Here is a 21,468-nt window from a genome sequence, read left to right as displayed (position 1 = left end):
TTTTTTTATATTTCTCTTATATTCCCGGAAACAAAATTATGGAGTATAGATTTTGAAATTCTCTTTCCATTTTTAACCCAAAAACGCTGAAATCTTCATTTTCCTTTGTAAAAAAAATATATTATGCAAGACCACGCCCCTTTTCGAAGATTGTTCTAAAAAAAAATCAACCCGGACATTTCTTTATTATGTTGTCCCCCCTAACATTCCGTCGTCCGGGAATTCGGTTGGTAATAGTTCTTGGCTGTGGATTCAGAGATTATAGGGGAGATTGCCAATGCCTATGTAAAGCGTGCCAAGAAAGGGGGGGGGGCTCCATTTGTACTTGTTCAACTGTACAAATGACCAACTGTACAGAGAATTTTCAAACGGTGAGAGCACCACTGTGCAGGGATTCAACTGTCGAAACAAAAAGCTAAGCTGTACATGTGGCGCTGGGTCCACATCATCAACAATCATCAACGAAACGTGAAAAAGCTAATGAGAGGCAGAGAGAGTTTCGAAAACGCAAGTTGAACAAAGTTACTACCGAACAGAACGTTGAAGTTAACCAGAATGCAAGTAGCGTGGAAAATAGAAAAATAAAATCGATTAGAAACCAAAGAGTTTACCGGATGAGAAGAAAATACTGCTTTAAGGTGAATGAGGGAAGCTTTAATCATGGGGTGATGGAAAATTATCTTGGGGCGATGAATGTATTACGTCGACATTGTGATGCTAAGCATTTCGCCGGTGAACGTGTATCTACCAAAGAAAAGGATTCATTCAATGATTGCTGTAGTCATGGTTGCGCAATAGCGACGTCGTTCGCGGATTATCCGGTAGAAATTCGCGAACTATTCAATATCCAAAGTGGTAATTCACAGAATTTTCGCATATAATACCACAAGAGCTCCAAAATTATCGGATATTTCCCGATAGGTTCGTTGCAAACAAATGAACGTGTCAAGTTTTCCAGAATGATTTTTTGACTGGAAAACTTGACAAGCTTATTTGTTTGTAGGGAACCTTGAGGGAAATATCAGATAATTTCGAAGTTCCAGTGGTATTCGGGGGATTATTTTTTGCATCCAAATCTTGGCCGATAGAATTGCACCATGAGATATAATTTTCAACGAATTGCTATTTAATCTGTTGTGATATCCAAAACCCATTATCAATAACTTCTCCCGCATTCCCCATAAATACTAACCGCCAGGAAATACATTCCTCAAATAATAAACACCACGTCAACCAAAAATCGGTTTCGCCATTTCGGCAAGTGCATTCACCCCAACAAAAAGTATGACACATACCAGAGCATTGAACTCCACCGCGGAAATCATGCACTGTCAAAACTGCTGACTGCCAAAACCGCTGACTTGACAGGTCGATCCCCTCTAAGAATTGGTAGTGGGAAAACCACGCCATAATTTCCACCAATTAGAAATCAATTCGTGTAACCACCACGAACCGATCCGCTCCCCAAAATCAAAAATCGAAACCAGTCTAGAAGCAACCGTCGGAGCGATAGTTTGACTTGGTGGAAATTACTTTCCGGAATCGATCTGTCATTTTCGGGCCTCCCATACTATAATTCGCAACAGAGTCGATATAGTGCGCGGTAACCTATGGGATCATAGTAAATAGCTAAACGGTCGGAAGTATACAGGGATACTGCATCCTTCAATCGAAAGTAGGAGTGTTTCTTACATTTTAAGAGGACTAATTAATCAGTTTCCGTGGTTGTGGACATTCTCAAAAACTTATCCAAAAACATTGTGCATTAATTATAAGCGAGTGGGTGAACGTGGGATGAATAAGAAGTATTCATGATAGGATCAGAGGCCATTCTGATTCTGGTGAAGAAAGACGATTGTGTCACCGAAGGATCCACACATCGCCAATACATAAGGGATAGTATACATTTACACATTTGAACTGTGAGTCTCATAAAAATAATTATATTCTTCTTCAATTCCAAATTAATTGGCTAATCAACTCTCTAAGAACCTATTCGGGGATAAATATTTTACCGTTAATACTTTCTTGTCAAATAAAATTTACATAAAATTCTAGATAAAAATAAATTATTGTTAATTGTAATTCAAAAAGGTTCGTAATAGAGAATATCATTTTTGAGAATAAAATCTACTCGGAATCATTTGATTATTCCTAATTCCTTTATTCCCCTTTTCATTTAGATTAACAACATAATTAAGGTAAGAGCGAAAAAACTAAACCTAGCGTCGTCCAAACAAAATCTCAAATATAAAAATACTTAGCTTCATTCCATATTTTCAATTTAGCTATTCCATATTTTTATATCAAAATTTCTAGTTCTTGTTTTCCGCAAATAACCCAATTACATAACAGTTGTCCTCCGACGCTGACAACGTCTCCGGACATAACACTGTCAGATACAATTGAGGGTTACTTCATCATTTGTTTTTTTTTATATAGGCAACATGCAAAATTTCCAATGAAATTTCCAAGAATTTCCGCTGAAATACCGTGTTGGCTATACAAAATAACGTCGAATGGTGCAATCCTATTGGCCAAGATTTGGATGGGAAAAATAATCGAAAAAATATTAGAAGTTATAATAATGCTTTATCATTTGCTTCGTTCAATGCCAATTTGATTAATTTTGAAGGGACAAGGCCAGGTCCTTATTGCTTTATGGTTCAAGGACAAACATATTAGAAATGATAGTATACCAAAATATGAGCAGTTATTCATGCTAGATGCTGATACGGCGAATGACTACAGAATGTCTGCTATGAAGGATTTAGACATGTCTGTATTAGACATACTTGATGGAGTTATGCGTCGCGACAACAGATTTGTGCACGCGTATTATATGATGAGGGAAGTAATAGAGATGGAAGAACAGAAATGTGATGAATTCAGGATGGATATGCCTGAAATCAAAATCATTTTCAACAGTAGGAAAAAAAGTATGGATAAACATCGATACAACCCCCAAAGAACAAATGAAGTAGGTGCAGTATTGACCACTACTGCAGATGGAGAAATCCCTGAATCTTATGTAACTATTGTAGGTAGAGAAGATAAAAGCCTAAAATCAGTTAGTAGTTTGCACAAATCTATTGAACCATGGAATTATCCATTATTTTATCCTTCTGGATTAGGAGGATATGATAGTGAAGGTACACGTTACAATTCAGATAAACGAATTTCACGATTAGCCTACAAGAAAGATATGATTGCAATTAGAAACAGCTTCAATCCTATTTTACATGCTCGGAAACTATTTCAACAATCGATAGTGGATAATTACATCAAGGTAGAAAGGGATCGTACAACTTATATAAAAAATAATCAAAAGAAACTCAGATGTGAAACATATCAGGGTCTGATAGATCATTTAGAGAGAATCGGCGGGGAAAATAATATGAGAGTAGGTAAAATTGTGATATTACCATCAACGTTCATAGGTTCACCTCGAAATATGGCGCAAAACTACCAGGACGCCATGGCCATTGTAAGGAAATACGGTAAACCTGATTTCTTTATCACTATGACATGCAATCCTCGATGGGGAGAAATAGTAGAGAATCATGACCCTGGAGAACAACCCTGCGACAGACCAGATATGGTTGCACGAGTTTTCGATCTGAAAAAACATTATTTGTTAGATCTGGTGCTAATTGAAGAGATATTTGGACCAGTTCTAGCGTATGTTTACGTTATAGAATTCCAAAAGCGTGGATTGCCACATGTCCACATGTTAGTCAATTTGGGTAGAAATTATAGATTGACAACGCCAAGTATAGTAGATTAATTCATTAGTGCAGAAATTCCTGACAGGGATGGACAACCACATTTATATAACATAGTGATGAAGAATATGATTCATGGCCCTTATGGTGATTGGTGTTTGGTAGATAATAAATGTTCCAAACATTTTCCAAAAGCATTTCAGGAAAGAACAACTCTGGATGACAATGGTTATCCCTGTTATAGAAGAAGGGCGACAGATGAATATCATGAAAAACAAGATGGGGATGTAGTAGACAACAGATTTGTTGTACCTTACTGTGCACAAATTTCATTACAACTGAATTGTCATTGCAATGTAGAAGTTGTATCTAATATTAGAGCTGTGAAATATTTTTACAATATACAGAAGTCACATGATGCAGCAAATGTTCTGATAGGAAATGCGAACACAAATCAGACAATTGAACATGATGAAGTAAAACAGCATATTGAAAGCCGTTATATGGGTCCTGTTGAAGCAGCTTGGCGACTCTTGCAGAAAAAACTGCACAATAAAAGTCATGCTATTATACGTTTGCCCATACATCTTCCCAATCAACAGAGTATAACAATTAATCCTGGGGGAAAAGACTGTGATTTGGAAGGTGTTTTGGAACAGCAGAATATGTTATTGGATTATTTTGCATTGAACACAAGAGATGCGAATCCCCGTAATTATTTATACATGGACATTCCCGAGCACTATACATTCGATAAAAAAAAAAAGTAATCATCAAATGATTGGTCGGAAGCTCAGGAAATCCAATTTCAAAACCATTGGAAGAATGTATTCTATCAATCCATCTCAAATAGAATGATTCCATCTGCGACTTTTATTATGTAATGTCAAAGAAGGTCGAAGTTTCAATGATTTGAGAACTGTCAATGGGAAATTATTGTCAACTTTGACAGAGGCCTGTTTGGAGAGGGGGCTGATACAAGATGACCATGAATGGCGAAGAGCAATAGAAGAAGGAGAGGTGTGGATGATGCCTTAAGCATTGAGACAATTATTTGCTTGTATTTTAATCCATTGTCAACCGTTGTATCCAGAAAAATTGTGGGATGAATTTAAAGTCTCTCTGTCGGAAGAGATGAGAAAGAACATGACGCCTGCTGTTGCAGAAAACCGTGCTTTAATTGAAATTGCAAGAATATTACAAGGAGAGGATAAAGACCTTTCCAGTTACAACACCATGCCTGAGATCTTCGATACAACTGAACAGGATGAAGAAATTGACCTTCAAAGTATTCTGGCAAGAGGGCATGAACAATATGAAAAGTTGAATGAAGAGCAGAAAAATATCATGGATGGAATATTAACAAATATTAGAACCATAGAGGGAGAAGAACGTTGTGCATGCTTTTATATCAATGGACCAGGAGGATCGGGAAAAACTTTTATTTATGATACACTATGGCACTTGATAACAGGGGAAGGAAAGAAAGTGAAGACAATGACATTCACTGGAATTGCAGCAACATTATTGCCAGAAGGAAAAACTGTTCATAAAACGGTCGGCTTACGCGTACCGCTTTATCAAGATTCCACGTCAAGTATAAAATTAAATTCGAAAAAAGCTACACAACTGAAAGAAACCGACGTTTTCATATGGGATAAAGCGCCGATGTCTCCAAAATATTGTTTGAGTGTGATTGATCGGTTATTAAAAGATATAATGGATAATGATATCGTTTTTGGGGGGAAAATGGTTATCATGGGAGGAGATTTTCATCAGCTACTTCCAGTACTCGAAGGGGGAACACGTGGTGAAACCGTGAGTCTGTCGATAAAATATAGTCCTCTGTGGAACTCCTTCAAGAAGTTCACATTGAGAGAAAATATAAGAGCATTATCAACGGAAAAAGAATTATCTAATTATTTAATTGAAATGGGAAATGGAACTTTGAATGATGAAAATGATCAAATAGACCTGCCAACAGAATGCCTAGCAGAAAGCAATGAAGATATTGTTTTGGAAACGTACGGAGAGCTCTAGAAACAGAAAAGATATAAAGCTGCTTCAAAATTCACAATTCTGTCGGCACGGAATGAAGACGTCGATGAAATCAATCAACGAGTAGTAGACCTATTAGATATTGATACAGAGAGAATGTATACGAGCGTAGATAGTACAGAGAACTGCAATGAAGGTAATGAAGAAATTAATCAACATCTTTTGCCGGAATATTTGAATACGTTGATGCCTAAATCACTCCTGCCTCAACAATTACGATTGAGAAAATTTAGTATTGTGATGCTGATTCGAAATTTGAATATCCAACAGGGTCTTTGCAATGGAACGCGATTATTGATATTGGGAATGAAGAATAACGTATTGAAATGTGAAATACTGACAGGAGACAAAAAAAATGAAATTGTATTCATTCACAGAATTATTTTCATTTGTGAAAATGAGTATCCCTTTGCTTTCACACGAAGACAATTCCCAATCAAATTGGTTTTTGCTATGACCATTGATAAACCTCCAGGTCAAACATTTGATCGTATCGCTATAGATTTGAGGAAGAAAGTCTTCATTCAGGGACAATTATATGTAGCTATGTCTGGGGTACGATCATGGGCAACTCTGAAAATTTATCTAAACGAGCATGCAGAGGATTCAATTGTTGACAATCCAGTCTTCAAAGAATTATATAACGATTAAGGCCTCACTAGTGTACTGTAACCTTGGCCGGGGAATTAAATATATCAATTCCCGGTGAAGATACGATGTTGAGGGAATAAACGGGTAATTTATGAATTAAATAATTTACTGGGGGAGCGACCTGAAATGATAAAGGGGGGAGGTGAATAATTACTCGGGTGGGATCAGATAGCTAAATCTTATATATAAAATTCTCGTGTCACAGTGTTAGGTTCGATACTCCTCCGAAACGGCTTGACCGATTTTGATGAAATTTTTTGTGCTTATCCGGTATCTATGAGAATCGGCCAACATCTATTTTTCATCCCCCTAAATGTTAGGGGTAGTCCACCCCTAAATTTTTTTTTTCTATTTTTTAGACAAAATTTTTAATTTATATTTTTTTATGATACAATATACAAAAATACGTACAACCCTCAATTTTCACCTTTCTACGATCAACCCTTATTTTTTAATAGCCATTTTAGTAGTTTAATCATTTTTCCTCTCCGGTCGATAACTGATCAATCGTCATTTAATTAGTTATATCCCCGCCAGATGTCTACAGGTGTCACTTCTGAACAGGGTTGGGTAAATCGGTGGGATCTAGGGTTTTTTTCTTTATACGTATAATACGCGTAAATTATGAAAAAAATGTATGAAATGTATATTACGGTTTATTACATTCGACCGGATTCTGAATGCACGTATTTTACGTAAAATACGTTAAAAAAGTATAAAATGTAAAAAATATCTAAATGGTTGTGGAGGTCGAATGTCATGAGGGTGATAAGTAAATGGGTAAATTTCATGAGATTCACTAGGGAGTTATTAAATGTTACTAGAGGCGAGCATTAAAAGAATCACAACAATGTACGCCACTATTTTTCCATTCAATTTTTGACGCCCGAATGCGCCATTCTCCCACAAATTGTGGAGTCGTCGTCCACCTTTTTTCATCATTCAATTGGATGGATGAATTGACTACAACGAAATGATGTTCTAACTAAATTACAGGACATGGTTTCTTTAATCGGCATTCACATGTCTGAGGGGGAAATGAACGACTGATTTGGGGGTTATGATGTCTCGCCGGGTTACTAGGTTCAGGCATGGCGCTTAACAGTGTGCGGAACGGGGAAATGCAATACCTAACATGTCGCGAAAAATATGAAATTGACTTTTCATCGAATATTTTAACTCTCATCAGTGCAAAAACATATCAATTCCATGCGACACGGCGTGACGCATAATACGTATTTTACGTTGCTGTATGAAGTGTATATTACGTTTTATACGTTTGAAAAAGGTGACGTAAAATACATGGTATAATACGTATAAAATACTATGGATTTTACGTAACGTATTTTACATGCCCAACCCTGCTTCTGACCCAGTAAACAGCACGGAGTAGGGATTTTTTGTCTACACTAGAAATTACTAGGAAATTCTTTATATGGCAAAACAACGTTTGCCGGGTCAGCTAGTACCATATATATTTTAATAAATGATTGGATGTTTAAAGGTAACAGTTCTCATAATATAATTCCAGGCCTTTTCTTAAAAATTAATCAAGGGTGGGGGGTAAGGCCAGCCAGCGTGCGACACACCGGTAAATAATAATACTCAGGAAAAGAATATAAAGAAAAGAAACAAAAGAAAGGGGGGAAGTTAAATAATCGAAAAGAGGGGAGAAGTTACGGGAACGATTGAAAAATCACTTAAAAAATAGGGGGATTATCATTGCACTTAACAATATTCCTGCACAATTAAACTGATAATTATTACATTTAGAGGCTCACCGTTGGGGGGGGGGGAAATATCATTACAGGGGTTTCGGGGATATTTGTTGGGGCGGGAAAGGTACTGAAGGGTACTCACTGGAATAACGGCTACTCCAATCCTCCCAAGAAAACACGGGGAACTCCTCCGGCAATTGCTCCACCAGAACCGTTCCTCCCTGGTCGTCACTCCCGGGTCCTCCTCCGCAATCAACTCTCCAAAATCGCTCCAACGATCTCCTCAAATTTTCTCCTCAGAATATTCTCCAAGTATTTTCCAGACACAGTCTCTTCCGCACGGGGCAGCTGTATATCGAGTGATGGCTTCTCCATCCTCGTTGTTCTTCTTCCCCGATTATTGGTGATAATCGGGGTCAATCGGGGACACTCGTTATCGGGTGTCTTCGTCCTAGTTGTTCGTTGTTCCGGGATTTCGTTCTCTTCCGGGGTCACGTGGTGAGTGACGTCTGGGGGGGGGGGGTTTCTTCTCTTCTGCAGCGATGGTGTTTCGGCAGGCGTGAGTGTGTAGGGAGGGGGGGGGGGGCAAGGGGAAGGAATGTTTTGGGAGTGGGAACCAACGATGACAGGTTTGATAACCTCGTCTATTCCTTTGCTTATGCTACTTAGATCTAATAAAAGTTATTATTAGGGGGCAGGGGGGGCTAACAAAAAAGGGCCCCGTTACAGTACACATATGGATATGAACCGATGAAAATTTGATCCACTCCCATAATATAATGATAAGAATGGAACAAAATGAATGTATTGGTTTCTGCAGTTGATTGTTGTTATACAAATTTCGGTTGTCTTTGAAGGTAATATATTTAGTGGTTGCTGTAGAAAATAGGTAAATATCTTTTGATATAAAGAAATAGGATCTGTTATTAAATTTATTTATTTTTTGGTTGAATTGTTTGAGATAGATGCAGTTGTAGTCTAAAATGTTACAGAAAAGCGAAGATGGATGTATTGGTTAAAGACCCTTTGAATTTATATTCCTCTTTATTTCTATTACTCTGTATTTCAGTTGAAAATGATCAAAGTTGATCTCCTATAATCACATCATACGAGAAATTTGTTGCGATATGAACACTTTTATTATTACTGAGAGAACATAACCTCTCTCCGGGTGTCTACCTTACCGACTGTGCGATAGTTTTTCTCATAACCTACAACTTCATATATCCTTTTTCTGTCTGTAATTTAAAATCACTCAAACAATATATTACTAATAGTAATCCGAGTACGTTTCTTTCATCCTGGAACCCTGCAAATAAACAACAGGTTATGGGCCCAGGGAAAAGCCTCTAAGATAATCAAATAGAAAGAGTTTTGGGATTTCTTCATGAAAATCCAGTGAAAAGTAAAGAAACGTAAGAGTCTACATTTGAGGTTAGCCGGCCGTGTGCGACAGTGCGAAAGTACCCAGAATGGAAGACGAACGAGGTGATAAGCTAAAATATATAAAACTGCGAGGAGCAGAGAATTGGGCAGTTTGGAAATTCCAACTGCGAATTCACCTCATGGCAATAGAAGCCTACGGAATTATTACGGGGGATGACACAGCCCCAGAAGCCCCAGGAACCGAGGCTAATTCAACAACTATTGCTAGCTATCATACCGCGTTGAAGCAGTGGCAAAAGCTTGAGGGTAAAGCTCAAAAATTGATCGTCAGCTGCCTGACAGAGGAAACAATGCTGCACATAATGAACTGCACCTCAGCGAGGGACATGTGGACCACCCTCGATGGAATTTATGCCAGTAAGACTGAAGCAGCTGTCCACATGCTACACCAGAAGTGGTTTATGTTGAGCAAGGACCCCAAGGACACCATCGCTGACCATATCTCCAAAGTGCAGGACATCGCTCATCGACTCAAGGCTCTGGGTGAGACAGTTTCAGACAATATGATTATTACAAAAATTCTATTGACACTGCCACCCACCCTTAACCATTTCTGCACAGCCTGGGAGTCAACCACGTCAACAGATCGAACCTTGGCGAACCTGTCAGCAAGACTGATCGCAGAGGAAATGAGACAGACACACCAAGAGTCTCAGGTGAATTCCATTGGGCTGATAAGTAACACTGAGGTTGCCAAAGGAGGAGCACTGGCAGCAAACAATGACAAAGGCACTGACAAGAAGAAACATCGGGGCAAGAGAGACTCAGGTCGATCGAAACGATCTGGAAAATGTAACTACTGCCGTGCAGAAGGACACTGGGAATTCGAGTGTCGAGAAAAACTCAAGGACCTGTCAAAACGGTACGCAGAAGACAATAAAAGGTCCAAGGCTCATGGTGGAGCACTACTGACCCATGTGCTGTCAACGATACCAACATCGGAGAGTTCTGGCAAGAACTGGTATCTTGATTCAGCAGCCTCGAGTCACATGTCACCGAGAAGGGACTGGTTCATTGACATGGAGACTCTGAAACGACCAGAGAGAATTGTCATCGGAAATGGTGAAGTAATCGAGGGAGTTGGTCGAGGCACGATCAACATCCTGGCTCACAATGGATCAGAGTGGGCACCTAAGCACATACAAAGCGTGCTATACGTGCCAAAGCTGAAATTCAACCTATTCTCAACAGCAGCAGCAGCAGACAGGGGCCTCGTGCATGGGGCAACGAGACAACATGCTTGGTTCGAGAAGGATGGGGAAAAGGTGGCCATTGGAGAACGTGAGGGCATGTCGTGGAAAATGAAGTTTAAGGTAGTACTCCCACAAATAGCCATGACAGCACAGAACGAACACAGCAAAGAGCAAGCCCTGCTAACATCCCTCAAGATCTGGCACGAGAGACTGGCTCACCAAAACTATCAGCACGTCAGCAAGCTTCTCAAGGAAAAGGGCATAAAGACAGTGGGAGTCAAGGAATTCTGCCAACCCTGTGCAGAAGGGAAAATTCACCGCTTATCTCACGTAACCAGTGGGAATCGAGCGACGAGAGTAGGCGAAATAATACATGCTGATGTCTGTGGAAAGGTGGAAACGAAATCCCTGGGAAAGGCCGAGTATTTTCTCCTGCTCAAGGACGATTTCTCTCACTACAGAGCAGTATACTTCATGTCTGCTAAGAGTGAGGTACCTCAGCACTTCAGACATTTTCTGGTGAGAATGGAGAAAGAAACAGGAAAGACCGTGAACATACTGCGAACTGACAATGGACTGGAGTTCATGAATAAAAACATGAAGAGCATCACAGATGAAAATGGGATCAAGCATCAGAAATCAGTCGCCTACGTCCCAGAACAAAATGGGAAGATTGAGAGAGAAAACAGGACCGTTGTCGAGGCAGCGAGAACCATGATGGCGGCCACAAAGCTCCCAAAATACCTCTGGGCAGAGGCAGTTAACGCAGCAGTCTTTATCATCAACAGGACAGGCACCAGCAGCCAACCGGGGAGCACCCCGTACGAACTGTGGCATAATAGGGAGCCTGATCTAAAGATATTCCGAAAATTCGGCAGTGAAGTCTTCGTACACATTCCCAAGCAAAAGAGGCGTGGGAAGTTTGGGTCCAGAGCATCCAAGGGAGTTCTGGTGGGCTACGATGAGGACATGAAGGGCTACAGGATCTGGATGCTGGAAACGAGACAAGTTGAGGTACACTGCCACGTCATATTTAATGAGGACAAACCCATAGAGCCAGGCCTTGGGAAACCAATTAGTTGGGGATGGCCAGGGGACGATAGTTCTGAGGACAGTGATGCCACTGAGGACACTGAGGAAGCTGAAGAGCATAAGGAGCATCCACCAAGTGAGGATGAGTCAGACACTTCAGATGAATTTGTAGAGGTGCATGACAACACTCGATACTCCATCCTGCAGGAATTACAGAGATACGAAGTCATTCCAGATGAAGGGCAGAGCCCAGGAGCAAGCAACGAGGCTAGGAGAAATCTCCTCATCGAGTGCCCAATTCCTGCTGAGGACCAGATCCCGGAGGATCTGGGACAGTCTACATCCGACCACCTGCTGATGGCCTTGATGACTCAACATGAAGAACCACTGACCTACCAAGATGTTCAACAAAGCCCTGAAGGAAACAATTGGAAGGAGGCCATGCGAGAGGAAATCGACGCCCTAGACAAGAATGCCACCTGGACTCTGGTAAACAAACCCAAAGGAGCCAACATCCTCAGAAATCGATGGGTTTACAAGCTGAAATACACCCCAGATGGCTCAGTAGACAGGTACAAAGCCAGACTGGTAGTGAAAGGGTGTCAGCAGAAACCAGGACTTGATTTCGGTGAAACGTACAGTCCCGTAGCAAGGATGGGATCTATGAGGATGTGCCTGGCACTCATGGCAGCGACGAATATGCACGCAAGGCAGTTCGACGTGAGGACAGCGTTCCTCTATGGGAGCCTCAAGGAAGATGTCTACATGCAGCAACCTGAAGGGTTTGCTGATGGAACAAACCGAGTCTGCAAACTGCAACGAAGTCTCTATGGGCTGAAGCAGGCCCCCAGGTGCTGGAATGAAAAATTTAGCGACTGTCTCAGCAAATTCGACCTTAAGGCCACAAAGACTGACCCTTGTGTATTCACCAGTAGCAGCAAGGATTTAATTCTGGCTATTCATGTAGATGATGGGCTGGTTATTGCTCGTGATCCAGATAAAATCGATAAACTGATGAAAAATCTCAGAAAAGAGCTGGAGATCAAGGTGGATTCCCTAAACATGTTCCTGGGCATCCAATTCGACAGGATGAAGGATGGAGGGATCCTGGCACATCAGAAACTCTACATCAAAAAGCTGTTTGAGAGGTTCCAGGTCGGAAACGCAAACCCAGTCTCTATACCAGCAGATAACCATCAGGATTTGAGCCAATTTGTGGCTGAAAAGGGACAGGGTGAGCCAATTAATGCGCCCTACAGAGAGGCAGTTGGCAGCCTGCTGTTTCTGGCACTCATGACGAGACCCGACATCAGTCACGCCGTAAATATGGTGAGTCAATATTGTGAAAATCCTCAAAAGACGCACTGGAATGCCGTAAAACGAATTTTGAAGTACCTCAAGGGCACAGCTGGACATGGACTGAAAATAGCAGGCAGCGGAGATGCAACCCAGATCACAGCCTTCAGTGATGCTGATTATGCTGGAGAAAGCAAAACTAGGAGATCAACAACAGGCTTTCTTGTGAAGCTGGGAAATACCCCTGTTATCTGGGGCTCTAGGAAGCAAAAGGCGATCGTGCTGTCCACGACAGAAGCTGAGTTCACAGCAGCCTGTGACACCACAGTTGAAATAGTCTGGTGCAGGAAACTGCTGATGGAGTTATTGGAGACCGAAGTCAAGCAGTCATTACTACGTATTGACAACCAAGCTGCAATCTGTTGGATTAAAAACGGACTCTACGACTCCAGAGCCAAGCACGTGGACGTCAAGCTGAAGTATATCTGCGAAAGATATCGAGAGGGGTTATTGAATGTCAAATACATCAAGACTGAGGACCAGGAGGCAGACATCTTCACCAAACCATTGCCAAGGGAAAAATTTATCGCACTCCGAGAGAGGATACCAGTCTGTACGAGGGCGTAAATGAAGAAAAGTGTTAGTGGGACTGTTGCGATATGAACACTTTTATTATTACTGAGAGAACATAACCTCTCTCCGGGTGTCTACCTTACCGACTGTGTGATAGTTTTTCTCATAACCTACAACTTCATATATCCTTTTTCTGTCTGTAATTTAAAATCACTCAAACAATATATTACTAATAGTAATCCGAGTACGTTTCTTTCATCCTGGAACCCTGCAAATAAACAACAAAATTGATATACATAAATACCAGAATTAATAAATACAATATTAACATAGTTTAATTCACACCAATTCTAAACCAAATTGTAAAAAAACAAAAATCAAAAGATGAGTTCATTTTCAGATGCAAACGTCTTTTTTTCAGTTCCTTCGGACGAGGTCTGACAGTTCTTCTTCCTCTTTTAAATTGTTTGTAATGAAAAAAAAAGAAGGAAGTAGATATCAAAAGACAATTCGAGGAGAGCAGAGAAAACCAGAAAAATGGAAGACAAGATAGTTTATCGTGCTCAGATCGTCGATACAGATCATAATTTTGAGGAGGAAATCTGGTTTTGGAGTCGTTTGCCGAATGGGAATAATCGCTTGGTTTGTGAGCGGAGGATTATGGATAGAGAGAGACCTGTGAACAGAAATATTGCATTGCAAATGCATCGAATAGAATAGGAAATGGTTCTCATGACAATGCCGCGAAAAAAACAAAAAGAAACAGGTAAATGAAACAATAAATTGGTCAATTATGGAAAATTGGTGGACTGTAAATCTAAATGATATAAAACTCTGAAAATGATTTAAATGCATAAAAAAAAGTTTAATGTCACTCTTCAAAAGAAGTTATAGAAAAAGACAAGAATGATTTTTGATTGAAATCATATGAAAATAGCAATTGAAAATTTTGGATACTTATTCTTGCATATAATTTTGTAATTTTCAGACGAAAGGGGAGAGTTGGCGTACGCAGACGAAGATCCAAGCGAATAATCATGAGAACAAAATATTATTAGTCTTCTACGACAGATGGGAATTCTGAATTGCAAACGACATACTGAAAGGGTCAAAGGGTTGGAAAAAAAAATCAAATGTATAATTAAAAATAAGAAATAAAGAATTATGAAAATGAAAGATTGATGAGATGTCATTGATTGGAATAACAATTTAGTAAATCAATAACTTGGGTAACGAAATATCAAGAAGATCGATAAGTAATTGTACCAGCGGGAGGAGTTATAAAAATTCAAATTCCATGGAGATTTGAGAGGATATCCTTTGCAAAGTTATTGTTGGATTTATTTAGGTCAGTTGATGAAAAAACAATGATAATTTTGGTGTACATTAAACCCAATTAACATTCAGAATCCATAACTGTAGAAAATGTGATGAAAAATTGAATTGGGTTGAATCCAGAATTCATCTCATTTCTAGCTGTGCGTGTTGACAATAATCTTAGATTTTTGCTAGACAAGAAAATTAATGAAAGCTCAAGCGGAGTCTCGAGTCGGCAGTCAGACGGGACAGACGTGTTTTGTTGATGCTCCGGCTCTCTACCCCGTCTGCGCCAGTCAACAGACCTCTAATCAACAAACGTCCTCGTTAGTCGACACATTATCCACACAAAACTAAAATCCAGCTCGGCCTTGTATACCAGTGTTTTAAGTGCATTTAACAATTATTTAGTAACTTTATCATGCCTTCAGTGAAGTCCAACCTGGATGACATTGCTAAAGCCTTGGCAGATCTGAAAGGGGATGTCAAAGACATCAAAAGTAATCAAGCAGTGATGATTGCAGAAGTGAGAACGTTGAAAAAAGACCAGAAAGCTCTGGAGTCCGATCAATCGACAACGAATAAACGCTCAAAAGCCAACGCTTCGAAACTGGCTAAACTCGAACGAGATAATCGTGCTTGCAACATTATCCTGTACAAAGTGCCTGAAAATAGTGAGAACAAGTCAAACTGTCTTGAGTTAGCGACTGGAATAATCAATAATGCCGGGGTCAATGTACCCGAGGTATGCATTGTGTCAGCGTTTCGTCTCGGCAAACCCTTCCAAAACATATGCAGGCCTATTCTTGTGAAGCTACTGGCTCCACGCTGGAAAAAAGAATGTTTCAAATGTACAGATAAACTGAGAGAATTGAATTTTGCCATTGATAATGACTTAACCATGGATGAAAGACAATTCAACAAATAACTGTTAAAAATTCGGTTTGAGTTGAGGAAAATGGGCACACAAACGAAAATCAAGAGCAATGAACTTTTAATCGGCGAAAAATCCGCGAGTGCCAAACAGCTAGCCTCTCTTCTGGAAGATTGTGATGACCCTGAAATACGTCAATATATACAAATTGTCACGAGAGGAACAGACACTGTGTCTGCTGGTTCACCATCTGATCCTAGCACACCAACACATGCAAACTCTAGCGTAGTATCTTCGCCCATTATAAACAAAGCAAAGCTCGCTAAGGCAAAACCCTCACGTAGAGGTAAACCAGCCTCTATGTCAACCTCTCTCACTCAACAGACGTCACGGAGCCAACAAAACTGGGTGATTCCTCGCACTCGTAGCACTGTAAATTCATCGAAATCAGGGTCTCTGCGGAAATAGCAACGAAAAGAGAGGGGAATTGAATCAGAGCTCATGTACTCTCTACAGCAGGAGCCTGGTCCTTCGCACACACAGGTGAACGTGAACACTGATATCCGCATTATTGCCTGGAATATTCATGGATTCAAAAACAATATTTGGGAGCTGCCTCCACACATAAAAAACTCAGATATACTGGGTCTCAGCGAAACCTGGCTGAAAACTCCGCTGAACCATCCGCCTGCTTGGCTGTCCGATTATCAACTTATCTACCATCTTGCGAGAGAAAACAACAAAATGGGTCACCCCTCCGGAAGACTTCTCCTGGCGCTGAACAAAAACTATTATAAGTATCAAATCTTGTACAACGAATTTGAAATTCTTGCGGTGGAAGTAATCAGTCCTAATCTTGTATTTAATGTCCTTTTATGCTATTTCTCCCACGAAAATAAAATTGAAACGTCCGTGTCATCCCTGAAAAGTGCCTTGGAGCTTGCACAATCACGGAGTCCTCTCTCTCCCTCTTTTATCATGGTTGATCTGAATTCTAGGGACGACAATTCTAACTGCCTCGAGAGGAGTTTGTTTACCGAAGCAGACGATATTCCTCACGACCGTGATATGTTAGATCAGACTCAGGATACGAGAGGTAGGAGGCTATTCGAATTTACAATAGAATCCAATCTGATCATTGTAAATGGGAGATTCCCAGGGGACATGCCGGGTAATTTCATTTATCATAGGAAAAATAAAAATAAGAAAGAAAAGTTATCCCTCAGTACGATCGATTATGGTTTATGTAATGGTTTTTTTCTCAATGTTATCAAAGGCTTTCAAGTAATGGACTTCCCGACTCGCTCAGACCATTTCCCGATTATGCTACAATTAAATACGATATAGCTACATATAGATACGATAAATACAAGTGGAATGCCTCCTTGAAACACAGCTACTTCGAGCAAATATTATATAGCCCGGGCTTAAACCATTTTGAGACGGCAGACGTTGATGAATTGAATCAAAACCTAATAGCCTCTGTAAAAAACGTCGCAAAAGAGATCGATATGTGTAAAAATGGCCGATCGAATGAAGTAAAATTCAAAAAACCTTACTGACTAGGTGGGCTGAGAAGAATAAGAAAATCCCGGGATTCCAAAATGGGTTCAGGAAGGAGAGAGGTTGTCTTAACAATATATTTGTTCTTACTTCCTTAAGCCAGATCCACCTGAACCACCCTGGTACGAAAGTTTTTGCTGTATTAATTGATTTTCAACGAGCTTTTGATTCGGTGTCTCATGACCTATTATGGAATAAGCTCAGGGAAACTGGCCTAAGTAATAAATTTACCAACATTTGTAAAAGCCTCTACGAACGCGCTAAACTTTCTGTTCGTACCAAATTCGGGCTTTCCCGGCCAGTTGACGTTACGGAAGGCGTTCTTCAAGGAGAGATCCTTAGTCCCCTCCTTTTCTCCCTCTTCATTGCCGACTTTGAGCAGTATATGCGAGATAATAACACCCGAGGTCTCTCAATCGACCACAAAAACGAAGTTATCTGCGTTGCCTATGCAGATGACCTGGTTATTTTCGCTGACAACCCCCGGGACTTGAGAAAAAAGATAAGAATCACATCTTCTTATCAGTGGCGTAGCTAAGTAACCAAGGGCCCCGGGGCAAATTAAAAAATGGGGCCCCCTGCTATGTAAACTGATTAGGTTTTATCAAATAAAAATATGAAATATACAAATACTTTAAATATCCTAAGCTACTTAAGCTCTTTTTTGTGCACTGCAGGGCAGGTAATAAAAATATTAAACAGTAACAACATAAATTACAATTAATACTTGGTGTAGGTTTGGCTAATAAAACGAAATAGAGAAGATTCAAGGGTTTATTACATAAACCCTTATATTGGTCGGGCATACCAATTGACTAAATAACAATTATATTTACAATTTTTTCCTAGCTTTAGTTTTCGAAAAAGTATCAATGACTTCGTTCAAATCCAGGCTTGATGCGGTTTTGTTTTGAATTGCTATTAGTGATAAATGTCGGAGTCGAGTTTGGCCCATATTATTTCTTAAATAATTTTTTATTATTTTTAATTTGCTAAATGACCTTTCAGCTGCTGCAGAAGTGACAGGAATTGTAAAAAATAATAACAGTGCTGTAAATACTTCCGTTAGGTCACATTCTAGCACTCCATATTTGCTCATTATTTCCTTACATAATTGGTGAACAGTCCATGCTTGAGTTAGTTTAGGTAAAACTAGGTGGTGAATATTAATAAATTGAAGTGAAAAACTAGGGCCTATTATATCTGAATATTTTCTTTGGAATTCGTCACACTTTTGTAATAAAGTTGCTTCATCAACATGTGATAAAAATGTTGGTGTTAGAAAATCGAATATATGACAGACTGCACTCATACTAATAAAACGTGTATCTAATTGAGATATTATTGTGTCTAGTACATTATTGAAAATCTCAATTTTAAATATTTTTTCTCGGTTTGGAAATCGGTGATCAGCAGCTAATTCATCAAAATGTTTTTTAACTTTTCTTTGCCTTTTTTCTTGAAAATGGGTAACAATACCATATTTTCTTGCAGTTTCACTGGCTTTGCACTTGAATAATTCGAAATCATTCCTATAAATTTGCAACTTTGCTTTGATCTCTGCTAAAACTTTACTCGCCTCGCCCAAATTGATGTCGCATTTTTGTAAAGTTTTGGATGCATAATTGATGTCGTTCAATACACTGTGCATGAATTCGCAAAGCAACACGACCTCGAAATTTAGCATTTTCGTTTTAATACTCTCTGCTTCACTACGCTCATCTTTATTAGGACTCTTTAGAACTATTTCTGTTAATGCTTTGATAATATCAAAATAACGAAGTTCTATTGCAGATATCGTATTGACCCTACTGCACCATCTAGTCGGATTTAGTTTTTTTAGAGTGGTCCCCGATTCGCCAGTGAATTTTGACAGTAGATCCCAACGTTTGATGCTGTTTCCGAAAAAGTTATACAAATCTTGCAATGTTGCGAAAAAAATCTGTATTTCCACACAACTGCTAACGGCATCATTTATGACCAAATTTCAATTATGAGTGGCACAATGTACGTACTCTGCGTTAGGCTGAATATCCTTGATATGTTTTTGTACACCATTATACACACCACTCATCACACTGGCTCCATCATAGCCTTGCCCCACACATTTTTTTAAATCAATATTTTTGTCGATAAATACTGTTTTCACTTGGTTGACTAAATCTACTGCGCCATGTTTGATGGCTGCATAAAAGCCTAGAAACACTTCCTTTGCTTCTATATCAATTGGCTGTCCATTTTCCGATCTGGTTATTACTGCATACCTCACAACAATGCTTAGCTGATCTACCTTCGATATGTCCTGTGTCGTATCGATTATGATGGCAAAAAACGGTGACGCTCTAATTGGTTCTAGTAGATGGGTTTCGAGTTTGGTCCCTAAGCTTTCAATCATTTCATTTTGAATTGTTGCACTCAGATATCTTGTAGATCCTAAAAACATAAAAAAACACAATTTCAAAAAAGTCCTGATATTAAACAGTTACTAATTATAAACAAAATAAAAAGATAAAAAAAACTTAGAAATAATTATTATTACCTTTGGGCATATCCAAAACTTGCCGCAAAATGTGATCATATCGGGCGACAAGCTCTACAAAGGACAGATAATTTCCGTGGTATCCTTCCTGACTTAAGTCTTCTTGATGTCCTCTCAAAGCCAAATAACTCTTTGCTAGGGTAAGTATGATATCGAATAACCTTTGAAGAACCATTTTCCAAAATGAAGCTTCTTTGCGAATTTCATTTTCAAGTTCCTTGTCTATAGTATTAGTATCGTTTTTTTTCCACAATTCATACACAGCACATGCTTCCGAATGGCTACTCGAACAACTGTGTTGTTTAATTCTTTCTGCTAAATGCTTCCAATCTCGAATTCCCACACACCAAACATTATTCCTCTGTGAAGCAAATAACCAGCAGGGTTGACAATAGGCAGCGTCTAGTGTTTTGGAATAACATAACCAAAAACGATTAACTGGCCCATATTTAGAACACGAAACGTAGTACGATTTTGAAAAACACCTATTGTTCTGGTTGATGTCTGTTGGAAAAGGTCCTGAAGGCTGTAAAGGCCCGATATCAAGAATTTGACGTTTTTCGTTATCACTTAATATTTTGTTCGTGAAGTTTCCCAAGTCATAAGAAGATTTGTCGTACACATTTTCGAAAAATGTAGAGGTCTGTGGTTCCTCCAAACCCTCCGCTCTTATGTGTGTCATGCAAACATCATCCAGGTTCACATGATCGGCGGCGGAGGTATCTCCAACTGCAATAATTGTCGAATCTTCTTCAGTAGGCTTCTCCACCAACACTGCAGTTACCACATTATTTGAGTCACTATCAATAGAAATATTTTGGCCAGATGTACTTGCAGAAGGCTGACTAAAAAACTTGTCAATTTTGGGCAATTTTTGTTTACTTTCTTCTTTTTCTTGACGTTGTTTACGTTTAAATGCACCACTGGGTTTCTTCTTTTCATCCATAATTTTAGTTTTCTAATTTATTTAAACAATACAATATTCGATTGTGCTGGAGTAGGTAGGTACTCACTGGTCACTGACGACGTTAAAAGTAAAATAAAAGGAAAGAGAAACATAATGATACGCTACAAGTGTCGTTGAAGAATCCCCGGAAAAACAATTATCACCGTTAGTGTTACCACATTTAACGGTGGAGACCATGAACGATCTCCTGGCCGCTGACTTGAATTAATGTACCTACTGCAGGTTACTTGCATTTTTTCACGATATTTCGCATTATACAATGAGCTGTAGCCGAAATCTATAGATTTGACATGATTTATTGACTTGACGGACATCAATATGAGTGGTAAAATCAAATAAAATTGAACCACTATATTGACCAGTACAAAAAAGTTTATTGACATTAGCTTACTTACTCCTGATACAGCATTAATTTTTTAACCGTTCTCGAAAAAAAAATCTTAACTCGAATTCACAATAAAACGCACATCGATGGGGGGGGCTCCGTTTGTACTTTTTCAATTGTACAAATGATGA

The 21,468-nt window shown here is 39.3% G+C and overlaps 3 protein-coding genes across 5 annotated transcripts in view; 2 read left to right on the top strand and 1 right to left on the bottom strand.

Moving 5' to 3' along the window:
* The window catches only part of LOC135169869 (uncharacterized), a 74,284-nt gene that overhangs the window by 27,852 nt on the left and 24,964 nt on the right, over positions 1–21,468 (top strand). Inside the window, exons 2-3 of one of the 3 annotated variants that reach the window (XR_010300260.1) lie at positions 14,114–14,458; positions 14,681–14,872. The exons of 1 other annotated variant lie outside the window; for it this stretch is intronic. The gene's annotated coding sequence lies outside the window, so the exon portion shown is untranslated. Of the gene's footprint in view, positions 1–14,092; positions 14,459–14,680; positions 14,873–21,468 lie in introns of those variants that run through there. One more of the 3 variants, XR_010300259.1, reaches the window with a different exon arrangement.
* LOC135169795 (uncharacterized) overlaps positions 1–21,468 on the top strand; it is a 57,613-nt gene that overhangs the window by 27,626 nt on the left and 8,519 nt on the right. The gene's annotated exons all lie outside the window — the stretch shown is intronic.
* Positions 18,093–21,169, bottom strand: LOC135169412 (zinc finger MYM-type protein 1-like). Its single transcript, XM_064134378.1, has 2 exons — positions 19,986–21,169; positions 18,093–19,879 (listed from the first exon to the last, which is right to left on the bottom strand). Exons 1-2 carry the CDS (start codon positions 20,929–20,931, stop codon positions 19,434–19,436), a joined length of 1,392 nt encoding a protein of 463 aa, XP_063990448.1. The 5' UTR covers positions 20,932–21,169; the 3' UTR covers positions 18,093–19,433.

This window comes from Diachasmimorpha longicaudata, chromosome 15 (assembly GCF_034640455.1).
Source record: "Diachasmimorpha longicaudata isolate KC_UGA_2023 chromosome 15, iyDiaLong2, whole genome shotgun sequence".
In the NCBI taxonomy this organism is placed as follows: domain Eukaryota; kingdom Metazoa; phylum Arthropoda; class Insecta; order Hymenoptera; family Braconidae; genus Diachasmimorpha; species Diachasmimorpha longicaudata.
The sequence above is the reverse complement of the archived record's forward strand: the minus strand, read 5'-3'. Positions and strand labels throughout refer to the sequence as shown.